The 17544-nt window shown below is 36.8% G+C and overlaps 2 protein-coding genes across 2 annotated transcripts; both read left to right on the top strand.

The window, feature by feature from the left end:
• The first annotated feature begins 383 nt into the window (after positions 1-383).
• On the top strand, positions 384-845 carry LOC143605149 (uncharacterized). The gene has a single exon (XM_077081375.1). It carries the CDS (start codon positions 384-386, stop codon positions 843-845), a length of 462 nt encoding a protein of 153 aa, XP_076937490.1.
• Positions 846-2797: 1952 nt separating this feature from the next.
• On the top strand, positions 2798-14349 carry LOC143605148 (uncharacterized). The gene is made up of 2 exons (XM_077081374.1): positions 2798-3215; positions 14213-14349. Exons 1-2 carry the CDS (start codon positions 2798-2800, stop codon positions 14347-14349), a joined length of 555 nt encoding a protein of 184 aa, XP_076937489.1.
• Positions 14350-17544: the final 3195 nt, after the last annotated feature.

Raw genomic sequence — 17544 nt, 5'->3', positions numbered from 1 at the left:
AAAGAGGTCTTCTGGATGATGACAACGGGTATATAGAAGCTATTGAAGAAGCAAGTCATAATACAAGTGGTTATTATTTACGCAGTTTATTTGCAACCATGTTAATCACATACAGTTTATCTAGGCCGGATGATGTGTGGGAAAAGACTTGGAAGTAGTTAATTGATGGAATTCATACAAACAATAAAAGTATCAAATGATTTTCTTTTATATTTTTAATTGTTAATACATTAACAAATATGTTTATAAAAAAATAACTTTTAACAGTTTTTTGATTCGATACAGATTTGCTATTTTCAGAGGCGCAACTAAAGAACCTCGCTTTAATTGAAATTTACAACTTCCTCCTGCGAAATAATTGTAGTCTGTGTTATTTTCCTACCATGCCTTTCCCTGATGATGATTCTATAGCAGCATCAACAAATCAGTTTATGAATGAGGAGCTGGCGTATAATACACAAGTTATGACAGGTGAGTTTCAACGACTTTATAATTCATTAACAGAGGAGCAACGCAATTTGTATAATGAAATAATGGAAGCATTTGATGAAAAGAATGGCGGTGTTTTCTTTGTGTATGGTTATGGAGGGACGGGAAAAACATTTTTCTGGAAGACGCTATTTGCTTCCATAAGATCCAAAGCAAAAATCATTTTAAATGTTGCCACAAGCGGTATAGCATCTTTGTTACTTGAGGGAGGTAGAAACGCTCACTTTATATTTCTAATTCCTATAAATTTAACTAAGGATTCTACTTGTTCAATAACAAAAAATCCAGATATTTGCAACTTAATGAAGCAAACTGATCTAACTATCTGGGACGAGGCTCCTATGACTCTGATATAATGCTAAATATATATGTTTCCCTTGTATATTTTATTTAATATTTTAATAGTTTTTATTTGTTTTTAGTCGATATTTGTATACTACTAACGTTTTTATGTTTTGTAGGTTCCGGGATTTGATCGTGATTAAAAAGGGCGAAAACCGAGCTAAAACGAGCCAAAACGGAGATCCGGAACGCGTCAGGAAGGGACCAGAGCAGAGAACCGATCAGACCGCCCCCCCATGGAGGAGCACGCCGCGCCGCGCGAAGGGGGAAGGCAAAAAGCCCTTAGCCTGGCGCCTAGGCACATCTGGGCTAGAGTTATTTCGTTTTTGCTTCTTGTCGGGCCTTGTTTTCGCTATTTAAACACCTTTAACTTAAACCTGACACAACCTGAAAACCCTTGGCCGAATTGGAGAGTTCTTGGAGCTATTTTACGAGTCTTGTGGTAATTTTGAAGGTAAGAGAACATCCGGTGAAGAGCTAGACGTTTAAGATTGAAGAATACGGGTTTTATCGCCTTTAATATTTCGTTCTTTATTATTTCACCATGTTTTCTGTTTTTTATTGTTTTGTTTAATCTAGAATTTATGATGCTAGGCTAAATTCCATAGACTGCCTAGGTCGTGATGTACCTTAGTTCGGTTTGATTTTATTTGGATTTTCATTTCGTTATGGATTTTATGTTCTAAGTAAACTGTTAAGTTTGATTTAATTAATGCGTATGATTGCTTGGTTTTGTTTACTTGAATTTATTTTTTCACATTGCCCTTGTTGATTGTTTCATAGGATAGGGTTTTGTTAGGTCATTTACTGTGTGTTCTTGGCTAGTTTGTGATTAATATGCATTAAAATCATAGAAACAATAAAATCAGTTAAACAGATAAAAGTGAGCTGCTAGCCTAAAAAGCTGTAAAGTGATAGGCTATTAATAGATCTTTGCTTGTCGGGATTACTAGATTTAGTTCTTCGTAAGAAGTCCGTCTAGGTTTGATTGTCAGCTTAGTCTAATTAAATCAATTGAGTATGCTTTGCTATCTTTTGAATTCCGCGCTGTAAGCTAGGTTTTCGTCATAAAAGATACTTAGCCATAAGCGATTAAATAACCGTAAGGAAGTTTAATATAAAACTGGTGAGTCTTAAAACTTGTTAGAAATCCATAGGCGTCTTCTTGAAGTTCAAGGGTCCTGTTCGGGTTTTCTGTCAAGGGTCTATTTTATGATCCCGGTTCCATAACTTGTGTTTTTCCATTTAAATTAATAACCGTAACTTTGGGGATTCTGGCCTGGGTAGTTATCTTTATCATCTTAATCAATCCAAGTTTTCTTATTTGTTTTCTTTAGTTAATTTAATTAGGGTTTAAGTTTTATTAATTAATTAATAAGTAATGCTTATGTTTTATTATTATTATTATTATAATTAGGTTTTGTTTTATTATTATATAAATTAGTTTAACAATTAGTTAATTAAAGTAATCGATAGTTAGTTATTATTGAGTTTTAATAATTAGTTTAAATTCCCCCTCAAATATTATTAATAAATAGTCGTGTCTTGTAGTTGAGTCTAATTTGCTAGTTTCGTAATTTAAAGAGTCTCGTGGGTTCGATATCCGGACTTACTTAGCTGTACTAGAGTCGATCGGTTCACTTACCGGTTAGTAGTTTAAGGGTATAGAGTATTACTTAGTGTCTAGATTAGTAGAATTTTAGTAAATAATTATTTAACTACTTTTAGCACATCAGATACATAAACATGTATTTGAAGCCTTTGATAGGAGTTTAAAGATGTTTTAAAAGTTGTTAACCATAAAAGTTCTCAACATCCATTTGGGGGGAAAGTTGTTGTTTTGGGGGGTGATTTTCGTCAAATCCTACCGGTAGTACAAAATGGATCACGTAGTGACATTGTTAATGCTTCACTCAGTCCGTCCGACATTTGGTCCAAGTGCAAGGTTCTTAGGTTAACCAAAAACATGAGGTTAACCATCGGGTGTCACCCATCATATTTTCAAGAGACCTCCCAATTTGCAGATTGGTTGTTGGAACATGGTGAAGGTAAACTTGGTGGTTACAACGATGGTAATTCCATTATAGAAATACCAGATGATCTTTTTATCGGTGATTCATCCGATCCAATTTATGATCTTATTGATTTTGTATATCCAGCATTATTGGATAATTTTAATGACATTTCATATTTTCAAGAAAGGGCCATACTTGCACCTTTAAACGAGGTTGTTCAAGACATTAATGACAGATTTTTAACTTTATTTCCGGGAGAAGAAGTTGAATATCTAAGTTCTGATAGTATAGATAACTCTGATAGTGTTGGGCCTGGTTTCGATCCAGCATTGCACTCACCAGATTTTCTAAATGGTTTAAAGATGTTTGGTATGCCTAATCAAAAATTGGTTCTAAAAGTTGGTGTCCCAATAATGTTACTAAGGAATATTGATCAGAAAAATGGTTTATGTAACGGAACCCGATTACAAGTTATTCAATTGGGGAGGCGTTTTATCGAAGTAAAGGTTATTTCGGGTACTAACATTGGTCATCGCACTTATATAACTCGTAGTAATCTAACTCCTTCAGATAAGAAACTGCCATTCAAGTTGAAACGAAGACAGTTTCCTGTAGCTGTTTGTTTTGCAATTACAATTAACAAAAGTCAAGGCCAGTCACTAGCAAGAGTTAGAATATATCTTCGACAGCCGGTGTTTATACATGGTCAGCTATATGTGGCTTTACACATGGTCAGCTATATGTGACTTTATCCCGAGTGAAGAGTAGAGCCGGTTTTAAAATGCTTATATTAGAAAAGGAGGGTAAAGTTACAAATAAAACTACAAATGTGGTTTATAAGGAAATATTTACTTATTATGAAATTTTCATTTTCAAGTTTATGTTATCTATAAGATAATTGTAAAACGAAATTTATTTAGTTGTTTATGAAGTTATCATTTTGAATTTTTTATTATGTATATAATAATTGTAGAACCAATGTTATTTTGTTTGAAACTTATGTTGAACAAAGTTTTTGTTTCTTATATGTATTAATAACAACTATATATCATGTTATTGTAAGGCCCCGTTGGCGGTAACCCTACTTTGGTATTGGATTTACTCATAAACACAGTTCTAAATATCAGAGTTAATTAAAACTTTACGCGGAATATAAAACTTCAACCATAATATCTTACATAACCTCCAAATCTAGTCTTATAAAACATTCATAGTCATTTAAAACAAAACATAGTCTTTAAAACATCATAACATTTCCTTAAGACGCCAGTGTCTTCAATTCGATGCCATGTGTCCTCATCAAGCGAACTGCCTCAGCCTACTCACCTGCGTGCATACTAAAAGTCAGCTACGCTGAGTGAGTTCTAGTTAATCACACATTGTACAATACATACACTTACCTTCGATTATGCATCCGAAGATACATAATGATTACTTTACTAATCTACTTTTATCACATAAGTCATACATACGTTCATACTTTATTACTTTCATACTATATAAATTACTGTCCTTTTCTATCTCGGATATTCTTAGGGTCTGATCTCTTCCTTTTCTATCTCAGATATTATTAGGGTCTGGTCTCTCTTTCCTTTGTCTATCTCAGATATTATTAGGGTCTGATCCCTCTCTTGTCTATCTCGGATATTATTAGGGTCTGGTCCCTTTTTACTTCTCTATCTCAGATATTATTAGGGTCTGGTCCCTTCTATCTCATATATTGTTAGGGTCTGGTCCCTCTTTCTTCATCTTGGTACATACCGTCTTTACATACCCATAACATACATACTTTCTTTAATCATCCATACATACGCATATATTGTACATATATCTATCATACACATTCGTCTATCATAACCATACCTCCCTTATTAGCATGTGCAACATCTGAAGATCGTTCACATACCGACAAGATTTCATTCACATTTAAGATATACATACATAACATATAACCATATAAGGCATACACTACCAGTTAAGGTAAGTGTATTAACTATCACATCGAGTATGCACACAACCCCGAAAACATAACAAGGAAATGTGGCTAGAAACTCACCTGAAGTCGGTTACGTTCACCGTTAATCGTAATCCCTTTCTTGAGCTGTGCACGGCTAACTGTGTAACATTTATATGTATCAATATTCGTTTAATCTAGTCTTGTGGACTCGTGGTAGCTTACATTTACTTAGATTTCAAGCGGACCCAATCATTAGGAGAACTTAATTGGGCGAAGTTAAACATTAAGCGAACTTAGCATATAGCGAAGTTAACAGCGAACTTAATCATCCGGTGAACTTTGAGTTCAGCGAACATGTTGTCCGGCGAACTTAGAGTTCAGCGAACATGTTGTCCGACGAACTTAGAGTTCAACGAACATGTTGGCCGGCGAACTTAGAGTTCAGCGAACATGGAGTCCGGCGAACTTAGAGTTCAGTGAACATGTTGTCCGGCGAACTTAGAGTCTTGCGAACATGTTGTCCGGCGAACTTAGCTTGCTGTAGCGAGCTGCCTCGGCCACGGTTTGTTTTGTCACACGCATTTCGTGCCCCCAACTCGCTTATTATGGTTCGGCCTTAGCCCACTCGTTCCCTAGATTGATTGCGGACCGAACTTGACTTGAACAAACCATAAAGCTTGCTCCTTTATGCTAAAACGTTCTAACTAGGTTTAAGGGTTCATTAATCGAGCCGTTTCCATTTCCGGGTTCTTTACACTCATGTTTATTATCAAGTTTACGACTTTATGTTTCATTTAAACTCGATCCATCTTAGACTCGAGTTTCAAGGCTAAACGTTTATAAAAACGTAAAATTTAATATCAAGAACATACCTTTTGTGTTTGTTTGGATCTCGTTTGACTTGTTTATGAACTCTATATCTTGTATAAGGCTTGTATAATAAGGGTCTACTCGAACTAGCGCCCACTCGATCCCGAACCTCGCCCTAATCTCTCGGCCGCGTATATGTGTGTAGTGGTATGTGTGTTTTGAGTGTGTAGGCAATATGGAGAGGTGGAAATGAGGATTAGGGTTTTAGGATGGTTTAGGGGGTATTTATATCCCTTAAATCCCATGGACCTAAGGCCCATTACCCTTTAATCCACCATAATTAATCCAAGTCCATGATCTTTATTAATGTTAATTAATTATTTAGGCCCAATAACTAAACGCGTCTTTCTTTTATTAAATATGAAAATTTTAGGATGTTACAAGTCATCCCTCCTTAAAGTGGTTTCGTCCCCGAAACCTAACTATCTACTTAAACAGATTAGGGTAAAACTTGCGCATCTCATCCTCAGCTTCCCAAGTAGCATCTGATCCCTTGTGATGTTTCCATATCACTTTCACCAAAGGTACAACCTTGTGACGAAGCTACTTATCTTTATGGTCAACAATCTCTATCGGTTGTTCAATGTAGTTCAGCTGTTTGTCAACCTATGTCCCTCAGTGGCACGTGAGACATTTCATCAGCTAGACACTTCCTTAGATGAGAAACATGGAAGGTTGAATGAATTCCTTCTAACTCATCGGGTAAATCCAGCTTGTAAGCTACTTCACCCACACGATCTAAAATCTTAAACGGTCCAATGTACCTTGGACTCAACTTTCCCCTATTTCTAAAGCGGATAATTCCTTTCCAAAGCGAGACCTTAAGCATCACATTGTCACCAACGTTAAAATCAATCGGTCGTTGGCGCTTATCAACATAAGACTTTTGCCTGTCTTGAGCAGCTTTCATTCTTGCTTTAATCTGATCGAACTTTGAAGATGTTTCTTGAACAACTTCTAAGCTTCCTATTTCTGTTTGACCAATCTCTCCCCAGCACACGGGAGTTCTACATCGCCTACCATAAAGCATCTCAAACGATGGCATACCAATACTTGAATGATAGCTTTTGTTATAGGAGAACTCTGCTAGATGCAGATGGTCATCCCAACTTCCTCCAAAATCTGGAACGCAAGCACGTAGCATATCCTCAAGGGTCTGGATCGTCCTTTCAGACTGTCCATCTATTTGAGGATGATATGCCGTACTGACGTTCAACCTCGTTCCCATAGCTTCATGGAATTTCTTCCAGAACCTCGAAGTGAATCGAGTATCTCTATCAGACACGATGATAGTGGCACTCCATTCTTAGATTCAACCTCCTTAATGAACAAACTTGCTAACGTTTCTGAGGAGATGGCCTCTCGTATAAGCAGAAAGTGAGAACCCTTGGTCAAACGGTCCACTATCACCCAAATGGTATCATGATGCTTAGGTATACGAGGTAGCTTAGTTATGAAATCCATGGTGATGTGTTCCCATTTCCATTCAGGTATCTTAAAGGTTGCATTTTCCCATAAGGCTTCTGGTGATCTTCTTTGACTTGTAAGCAAGTTAAGCACTTACTGACATAATCTACTACATCATTCTTCATTCCCGGCCACCAATAATCTCTTTTCAAATCTTGGTAAATATTTGTAGCTCCAGGATGAATTGAGTATCTTGATTTATGAGCTTCATCTAAGATTCGACCTCTGAGATCTCCATGGCGTGGAATCCACATATGGTCAAATCTAGTCTTAACACCATGAGTGTTTTCCATCAACTCATCTTGCTGGCCATAAATCCTTTCTTTCTTAACTAACCCTTCATCTACTAGCACCTCTGACTGTTCCTTGACAATCTCTTCAAAAAGACTTGAGTTCATAATCAGCTGGTATGACTTCACTGTTGCAAGGACTTCCTCGTTCTTACGGCTTAGCGCGTCATCGACCATATTAGCTTTACCGGGGTAGTACTTAATGCCGCAGTCGTAATAGTTTATCAATTCTAACCACCTTCTCTGCCTCATGTTCAATTCCTTCTGCTCGAAGGAGTACTTTAAACTTTTATGATCTGTGTAGATGCTACACTTAGTACCATACAGATAATTCCTCCATATATTTAAAGCATGCACTACTGCTGCTAGCTCTAAATCATGCGTCGGATAAGTACTCTCATGGACTTTCAACTGTCTAGACGCATAAGCTATCACCTTTCCTCGTTGCATCAACACGCAACCTAACCCACAATGCGAAGTATCAGTACAAACAACCAAGTCCTCGTCACCATCGGGTAAAGCAAGGATTGGAGCTTGCGTGAGTCTCTTCTTTAACTCCTGAAAAGCTTCTTCCCGAAACTTACCCCAACTGAATACTATTGTCTTTCGGGTCATACTGGTCAACGGTGCGGCTATCTTGGAGAAACCTTCGATGAATCTCCTATAGTAGCCAGCTAACCCTAATAAGCTTCGTATATCGGTCAGATTCTATGGAGTCTTCCAATTTGTTATCGCTTCTATCTTAGCTGGGTCCACGGTAATCCCTTCAGGATTGATCACGTGACCTAGAAATTGCACTTCTCGCAACCAGAACGCGCATTTCGAAAACTTAGCGTACAACTTCTCTTTCTTCAAAGTCTCCAATACCTCTTTCAGATGCTCAGCATGATCAGTCTCGCTCTTTGAAAAAATCAATATATCGTCGATGAAGACGATATCTGACTTATCCAACATCGGCCGACACACCCTATTCATCATGTCCATAAATGTTGCAGGAGCATTTGTTAGACCAAATGACATCACGAGGAACTCGTAGTGTCCATACCTCGTCCTTAACGCTGTCTTAGGGATGTCGGCCTCTTTCACCTTGAGCTGATGATAGCTTGATCTGAGATCTATCTGTGAGAACCAACTTGAACCTTGCAGTTGGTCGAACAGATCATTAATCCTTGTCAAAGGGTATCTATTCTTTACCGTAAGGTTGTTCAACTCGCGATAGTCTATGCACATTCTCATACTTCCATCTTTATTCTTTACGAACAACACCGGTGCGCCCCAAGGGGAAAGACTTGGTCTAATAAAACCCTTGTCAAGGAGTTCTTGCAGTTGGGACATCAGTTCTTTCATCTCGGACGGAGCTAGACGGTAAGGTGCTTTCGTGACGGGTTGGGCTCCTGGTACTAAATCTATCTGGAATTCTATCTCTCGCTCCGGTGGCAACCCCGGAAGATCCTCTAGGAATACTTCTGGGTAGTCGCGCACGATAGGAACATCTTTCATTTCCTTCGTCTCGGCCGTAGCGTTGACAACATACGCCAGGTAGGCACCACATCCATGTCGTAATAAACCCTCGGCTTTATCATCAAGATGACATTAAGCCCGGAACTTTCCTTATCACCATAAACCGTCACCTCACTACCATCCGAAGACTTTAACCTTATTATCCTACTCTTACATACTATCTGAGATTTAAACTCAGATAACCAATCCATTCCCAAAACCACATCAAACCCTCCTACGGTCATTACATACAAAGTAACATGGAACTCATGTCCCTCTAACTCTATCTTACAGCCCTTAACCCTTTTCGTTATTTTAATCGAAGTGTCACTAGCGGTTTCTACTATAAAGTTTTTAGACACTCTGCAACATTTCATTTTAGCTACTTTACTAAATGGAGTAGCTACGAAACTTTTATTCGCACCCGAATCAAATAATACGGAAGCGAAAATACCGTTTACTAAAAACGTACCAGTGACGACATCCGGAATCTGCTTGGCTTGTTCTTGATTCAACATGTAGGCTCTAGTTCTTGGCCTAGCTTGATCGACATCCTTCTTCCCACTACCTCCAGCTTCACCCTCGGTGCATTCTCTAGCAAAGTGCCCCGTCTTACCGCACTTATAACATGCGGACTTGGTGGTACAATCTGGGGCATAATGTCCCACTTTTCCACACTTATAACAGGCATTCGACCCTAGCCTGCACTCCCCTCCATGAGTCTTACCACAATTATGACACACGTCAGATCCTTTACCCCACTTGCACTCACCACCGTGCATTTTACCACACGTCTTGCATGGTCTCTTCTCCCACACTTTCTGCTTCTTTTCTTTGGAGTTCCACAAATGAGTACCGGTTCGTTTGACATTGACCCACTTCTTATCTTTCTTCTCTTCTTCCACCACAATATCATCCACAGCCAGGTCTGCATAAACCATCTCTGCGAGCTCGACCGCAGAGTCAAGGGTAGCAGGTTTACTTGTCCTGACTAGCGTGCGGACTTTCTGTGGCAGTCCCCTCACATAACACTTGATCCTCTTAGGCTCAGTGCTAACCATATCGGGTACCAACCTATACATTTGGTTGAACTCGGTGGTATACTCACGATGTGTCATCCTCCCAGCTTTCAGGTTCAGAAACTTCATCTCCGCCCTCTCAACCTTGGCGTCAGCACATAACCTTTACATCACTAACTCCTTCAGATCCTCCCACTTCATGGTCTTAATCTCGTCCCGAGTCTTCCTCTGCTCCACACTTTCCCGCCAATACATCACCTCCTCTTCAAACGATTGGGTGGCATAACCGACAGCTTGATCGGGACGACACTCGCTAATGCGGATAATTTTATCCATGGCGGTTATCCATTGAAGGGTAGCGAATGCGTCTCCCAAACCAGTCAGCTTCGGCGGGTTACAACCCTTAAAGGACTTATAGTTACAACCACCTCGGCCCCTCTTCCTATCATCAGCTTTCACAGACCTTACCACACTCGAAGCCTCCCTCTCTCCTTCATCATCCTTCCTTCCGCCTCCTCATGCTCCTTCAGTAGTTCTTTCACGGCCTCCAGCAGATCCCTTTGGGTTCAAGTTCTTCACTGCAGTGGCTACAGATTGTACAATAGCTGCTTGGATTAAGGGATCGAGGTGAACCCCTTCATTGTTTTAAGGGTCTCTTCCAGCTGCGCTTCCTTCAGCTCTGGTGTTCGAATCTGTTTCTACCGAAGGTCGTTGGGCACGACGAGGCCTACCACGACGTCCAGTGCTGCCTCCTGCTCCAACAACTGCCCTAGATCCAGTCATCGTATTCTGGAAAGGAAAACACAAACGTCATCACTCAAGGAACTATTTAGTGCAAGGATAGTAAGGCTAACAGGTAATAACAGTGGCCAGCTGTGATTAGCTGATCACGTTACTTTCCGTGTCCTATATACTTCCTCTTATGAGTCTATTTGTGATGGTTCTACCTTAAACAGTTAATTACTCAAACAATCAATTAATCCTATCCCTAACATTCACGTATCCTTTCTTTAGCAATTAAGCTAACATTAACATACATTATTTAACCATACACTTTACCTTTACTGAGCTTGCTTGAGTGACACATGGCTATCTTGAACTGGCATCTTCTTTCTTTTCTTACTTTAATCCCATTCTCTGTTCGAGTCTAAGCATGTAGGATGCTTAAATCTCTCGAACTTTGCTCTGATACTAACTTGTAAGGCCCCGTTACCGGTAGCCCTACTTTGGTGTTGGATTTACTCATAAACACAGTTCTAAATAACATAGTTAATTAAAACTTTACGCGGAATATAAAACTTCAACCATAATATCTTACATAACCTCCAAATCTTGTCTTATAAAATATTCATAGTCATTTAAAACTAAACATAGTCTTTAAAACATCATAACATTTCCTTAAGACGCTAGTGTCTTCAATTCAATGCCATGCGTCCTCATCAAGCGAACTGCCTCAGCCTACTCACCTGCGTGCAAACTAAAAGTCAGCGACGCTGAGTGAGTTCAAGTTAATCACACATTATACAATACATACACTTACCTTCGATTATGCATCTGAAGATACATAATGATTACTTTACTAATCTACTTTTATCACATAAGTCATACATACGTTCATACTTTATTACTTTCATACTATTTAAATTACTTTCCTTTTCTATCTCGGATATTCTTAGGGTCCGATCCTTTCCTTTTCTATCTCAGATATTTTTAGGGTCTGGTCCCTCTTTCCTTTGTCTATCTCAGATATTATTAGGGTCTAATCCCTCTCTTGTCTATCTCAGATATTATTAGGGTCTGGTCCCTTTTTACTTCTCTATCTCAGATATTATTAGGGTCTGGTCCCTTCTATCTCAGATATAATTAGGGTCTGATCCCTCTCTCTTCATCTTCGTACATACCGTCTTTACATACCCATAACATATATACTTTCTTTAATCATCCATACATACTCATATATTGTACATATATCTATCATACACAATCATCTATCATAAACATACCTCCCTTGTTAGCATGTGCAATATCCGAAGATCGTTCATATAGCGACAAGCTTTCATTCACATTTAAGATATACATACATAATATATAACCATATAAGGCATACACTTACCAGTTAAGGTAAGTGTATTAACTATCACATCGAGTATGCACACAGCCTCGAAAACATAACAAGGAAATGAGGCTAGAAACTCACCTGAAGTTGGTTACGTTCACCGTTAATCATAATCCCTTTCTTGAGCTGTGCATGGCTAACTGTGTAACATTTACATGTATCAATATTCGTTTAATCTAGTCTTGTGGACTCGTGTTAGCTTACATTTACTTAGATTTTAAGCGGACCCAATCATTAGGTGAACTTAACTGGGCGAAGTTAAACATTAAGCGAACTTAGCATACAGCGAAGTTAACTTAAATGAAATTATCAGTAGGCGAACTTATAAACAGCGAACTTAATCATCCAGCGAACTTAGAGTCCGCGATCTTAGAGTTCAGCGAACATGTTGTCCGGCGAACTTAGAGTTCAGCGAACATGTTGTCCAGCGAACATAGAGTTCGGCGAACTTAGAGTTCGAGAACATGGAGTCCGGCGAACTTAGAGTTCAGCGAACATGTTGTTTGGCGAACTTAGCTTGCTGCAGTGAGCTGCCTCGGCCACGGTTCATTTTGTCACACGCATTTCGTGCCCCCAACTCGCTTATTATGGTTTGGCCTTGGCCCACTCGTTCCCTAGATTTATTGCGGACCGAACTTGACTCGAACGAACCATAAAGCTTGCTTCTATATGCTAAAACGTTCTAACTAGGTTTAAGGGTTCATTAATCGAGCCATTTCCATTTCCGAGTTCTTTACACTCATGTTTATTATCAAGTTTACGATTTTGTTTCGTTTAAACTCGATCAATCTTAGACTCGAGTTTCAAGGCTAAACGTTTATAAAAACGTAAACTTTAAGATCAAGAACATACCTTTTGTGTTTGTTTGGATATCGTTTGACTTGTTTATGAACTCTAGATCTTGTATAAAGCTTGTATAATAAGGGTCTACTCGAACTAGCGCCCACTCGATCCCGAACCTCGCCCTAATCTCTCGGCCGCGCATATGTGTGTAGTGGTATGTGTGTTTTCAGTGTGTAGGCAATATGGAAAGGTGGAAATGAGGATTAGGGTTTTAGGATGGTTTAAGGGGTATTTATATCCCTTAAAGCCCATGGACCTAAGGCCCATTACCCTTTAATCCACCATAATTAATCCAAGTCTATGATCTTTCTTAATGCTAATTAATTATTGAGGCCCAATAACTAAACGCGTCTTTCTTTTATTAAATATGAAAATTTTAGGATGTTACAGTTATTGTCTCCTCGAGTGTTGTTGTTAAACTATTGATATATTTCCACCCATGTCGTACACGGGTCAATAACCTAGTAAATCAATACTTCAATACCACTCAACGTTATTAAAAGACCGTACTCATTTAAAAGTAACATTGTTACAATATCAGTTTAATATTACTTGTATATAAGTATGTGAAACATTATATGAAGTTTTTGATATTCGAAAGTATTACATAAATTGTCATTTATGTTTACATCAAATTTCAATGGTTGTCATTTATCTTTAAAATTAACATAATTTTTACTTTACGTTTCCAAATGTTACACCGTTTGTCCTTTAGCCCTAACACGGTTAGTATTTCTCCTCAACTGTGGTCGCGCGTATTGCACATGAGGGCAAATTGGTCTTTTTATCTATTTATTTAAGAAAACCTTTTATATAACAATTAAAACATCTTTCTCCCTCAACAACCTTTCAACCTTACCTCTTTCATTGTCTTCTTCTTTTAGAAATTAAATTAAAACCCTAACCTCCTCTATCTCCTCCCTAAATTTAAAGAACGTTACTCTGGCTGCCTTTTATCACCACCTCCAAACAGATTTGTACTCCTCCTCCGGTCATCACTCATCAGTTCTCCACTTCTCTTTCCTGTCCCTCTTTTCCGGTCATCACTATTTCACCGTCACCACTTCGCCGGAAGAATCATTAGTCGGGGTTTTCGTCGAATTATAATCAGTTTCACCACATCGCTAACACCAATGTTGATCCCATCTTCATAACTAAAGCATAATTATTTTATTAAGATCTGCTCCTCCAATGTTTTGGTTGTTGGTGATGACTTATAATCCTCCAATCTTAATTATTTTATTAAGATCTGCTCCTTCGTTGTTGGTGCCCTCTTTTTTACTACTTTTTTAATTTGGAACCAGATTCGGTACAGTATTGGAAAAGCCCTATAGTTTCATTACTTGATCTTTTTTCCGAAGACAAACACAAATCCGGTGTGGTCATAGCTTGTGGTGGTCGAAGGGTTGCTGGATTTAATCCAGCGGGTGAGGGAGGATGATGATGGTTATGGTTTATGGTAGGTGAGGGAGGATGGTGGTTGTTTCTGGTGGATGGATGGAGAGGGGGGTTGAGAGAGAACTCCTCTGTCTATATATATGTATATATATATATGTTACTGTACAATAATCAGTTATCGTACATTAGGTACGCGAGCTCTATAAACGTCGATTTTACGCGGTGGCATAATCCTAAATAACCAAATCTAATTCTACAATCTAATTCATCAGACGTCCATCAATATCAATATAATTCAATCGTCGATCCATATCAAACTAATCTACAGATTGACATCAAACTAAATTGGGTTATCTAAACCAAAAAAATGTTCGTTACCTGCGAATAAACTTCAAACACAATTGGTCAATTTTTTTTACAATTAAACAAACGATTGTTGTTTGTTCTTTAATGTTTCACCTAATCATACATATTTGAGCCTTCAATTTTACAATTGCAACTTATTTTGGATGTTAAACAAAACTGAAGACACTGTACATTTAAACGTTCTGACAAAAAACGAACACCTTTAAACGTTCAAGTTTAAAAGTTATGTACCAAAACTTTAGAAGTTCTAACAAAAAGGTTTAGAAGTTCTAACAAAAACATCAATCGATTATGGAATTACATAAATAATGCACTCAATCAAGCTCTGATTAGGGTTCAAAATATTATGTTTAAACGTTCTGAAACAAAAGGTGAAGAGACCTTTAAACGTTATGGCCAAAAAAGAACATCTTTAAACGTTCTAATACGTTCACAGATGTTCTGGGTGTTAAAAAAATGAACATCTTTAAACGTTCTATGAAGTTCTGCGTGTTCAAAAAAGTTTATAAGTTGTGATAAAGTTTAAGTTTAGAAGTTTTAAGAAGTTCTGAGTGTTCAAAAAAGTTTAGAAGTTCTAAGATTTTCTGGGTGTTCAAAAAAGTTTAGAAGTTCTAAGAAGTTCTGGGTGTTCAGAACTTCTAAAACTAACCAAAAATATATTAAACACCTGTAAACATGAAATTGAACACTGAAATCACTTCATATAATCTCATAATCATCAAACAATCGTCAATCGACCGTTAATTTGATCATTGATTCGATCATATGAACAAAATATGGAACGTCTGCAACTGGGTTTCTGCAAAACTCAAAACTGATTAATTGGACCAATTTCAAAGTTTAATTGATCAATTAGTTCAACAATTTCAATTTCAATTGGTCAAATTTATCAACTGACATGTGAGCAACGATTGATGGTTGTGTCGGAAGAAGATGGTGGTCGCGAAGGTGGATGGTGGGCGGAATCGTTGAACGGCGATGGTGAAGGTGGACGGAATCGCGGGAGAAGAGGTTGACGGAGGCCGGCTCGCGTAATTATGATTTTATGGTTATTGAAGATGGGCCTCTGAGAATATCGCGTACCTATTGTACGATAAAGGATTTTCGTATTCTATCCTTTATCTATATATATATATAATATAACTAGTTAGTTAATTTTACTAATTAAAAATGATTTTTTAAATAAATAGGTAATATGACTAATTAATATAATGAGAAAAACTAATTGAGTTAGGGTTAAAGAACAATTGCTGTTGGATTTAGAAACATAAAGGATAAAATTTATAAATTTTAAAGATAAGGACAATGAGTGAAATTTGGTACAAACATAAAGAACAATTTCTGTAATTCCGTCTTAATATTCACATGTAACTGGGATATTGTCAAATATTAGTTACTAGCGTTTATTCCTTGTATTACGGGGTTATTTTACACTATTCGTTATTAATATTTAAATATTTTTGGAATCCTTTAATTTTATTTATTATAAGGAAGTTAGTAATGTAATTAAAATCTAATAAAAGCCTACCATTTTTGCCACTTGTCAATCCCATAGCCCTCTACACCTTATTTTCAACAATTTTCATATATGGTCCTTATCTTTTAACTCATTTCAATATATGACATTAAAATTATATGTTTATTCCAACTAAATCCATTACTACATATAATAAGTATTCTCCATATGGATTGACAAGAGACGATTAGTAAACTTTGAAGTGTTTATTATGGTTTATAATCAAAATAATTAATAATAAACATTCGATTCATAATATGTAGAATGAAAACAATCTACTTGTACTAAATCCTGATAACGTCAGCGGCTAAGGCTTAACCTTTAATACCTAAAAATACATATGATTTTAAAACTAAAAGTTTTTGGGTTGATCTGAAACCTAGAATTCGGACCCAAGAACCAACCTGAATTACTTCGGTTCAGGTTCGGGTTAGCATTTTCTTGGGTTCGAGTTTCTCGGGTCTGGTTTCTTTGGGTTCAGGTACGGGTTTTCTTGGGTTGGGTTTCTTTATGCAACTTTAAGTCTTCTAATATTCTTCTAACTTAGAATAATCACTATTATTTGAACATGATTTTAATGTTAGTATGTAATTTTCATTTTCCTTACAATTACATTCATATGAGATAAACAAATCATTTTGTTGTATTTAAATTTTTGGTTTTTATGTTGCTTGATTATACAAGTTTTAGTTGTAAAATATAAAGTCAATTAAAAAATTGTCATAAACTAAATATTAGTGACAACAAATTTATTATGATCAATCAATTTCATATTGTAAAGATTCTAAGGATGATTATATAATCAAAGCTCAGGTATATGGTTTTTGGGATAATCATGTTTTTTTATAAACATGTGCAGATGTTATCAAATGACATCATATTAATTGATTAAAAGCTATGATATTTATATGTATGAATATTTTTTTATTAGTATCATGGATATATATTATCATTTATCTAGAGTTTGTATGTACTTGGAGAACCTTTTTTGTCACATGGACAACTATATATGGCTATATCAAGAGTTATAAGCAGTCCTATATGTTACTTTATTAAGAGTTACAAGAAGACATAGACTAAATATTTTGATTTTTGATAAACAATGTATACCTACTAATACAATCACAAATGTAGTGTAAAAAGGAAGTTTTTACTTATTTGTAATATATTTTTGTAATCTTAGTTATGTAATTTATTTAATTTTAATTTAATTATAATTGTATTAACAATATATGATCAATTTGTTGACTGTATTTCATTTAATGATGAAAGTTTAATTTTTTCAACAATTACCCATGTAATACACGGGCCTCAAACTAGTTTGATAATGAAATGGTTTCACAAATAAATGAGATG

This window comes from Bidens hawaiensis, unplaced genomic scaffold (assembly GCF_021521415.1).
Source record: "Bidens hawaiensis isolate Kalapana, Puna unplaced genomic scaffold, B.hawaiensis_p1.1 tig00068401_1, whole genome shotgun sequence".
NCBI lineage: Eukaryota > Viridiplantae > Streptophyta > Magnoliopsida > Asterales > Asteraceae > Bidens > Bidens hawaiensis.
The sequence above is the reverse complement of the archived record's forward strand: the minus strand, read 5'-3'. Positions and strand labels throughout refer to the sequence as shown.

What these genes read in the sequence shown, in the direction of transcription:
- LOC143605149 (XM_077081375.1), top strand. Translation starts at nt 384, where the DNA reads ATGCCTTTCCCTGATGATGATTCTATAGCAGCATCAACAAATCAGTTT.
- LOC143605148 (XM_077081374.1), top strand. Translation starts at nt 2,798, where the DNA reads ATGAGGTTAACCATCGGGTGTCACCCATCATATTTTCAAGAGACCTCC. An exon ending in AAATGGTTTAAAGATGTTTG is followed by an intron (nt 3,216 to 14,212) that starts GTATGCCTAATC and finishes ATTTGGAACCAG; the next exon opens with ATTCGGTACAGTATTGGAAA.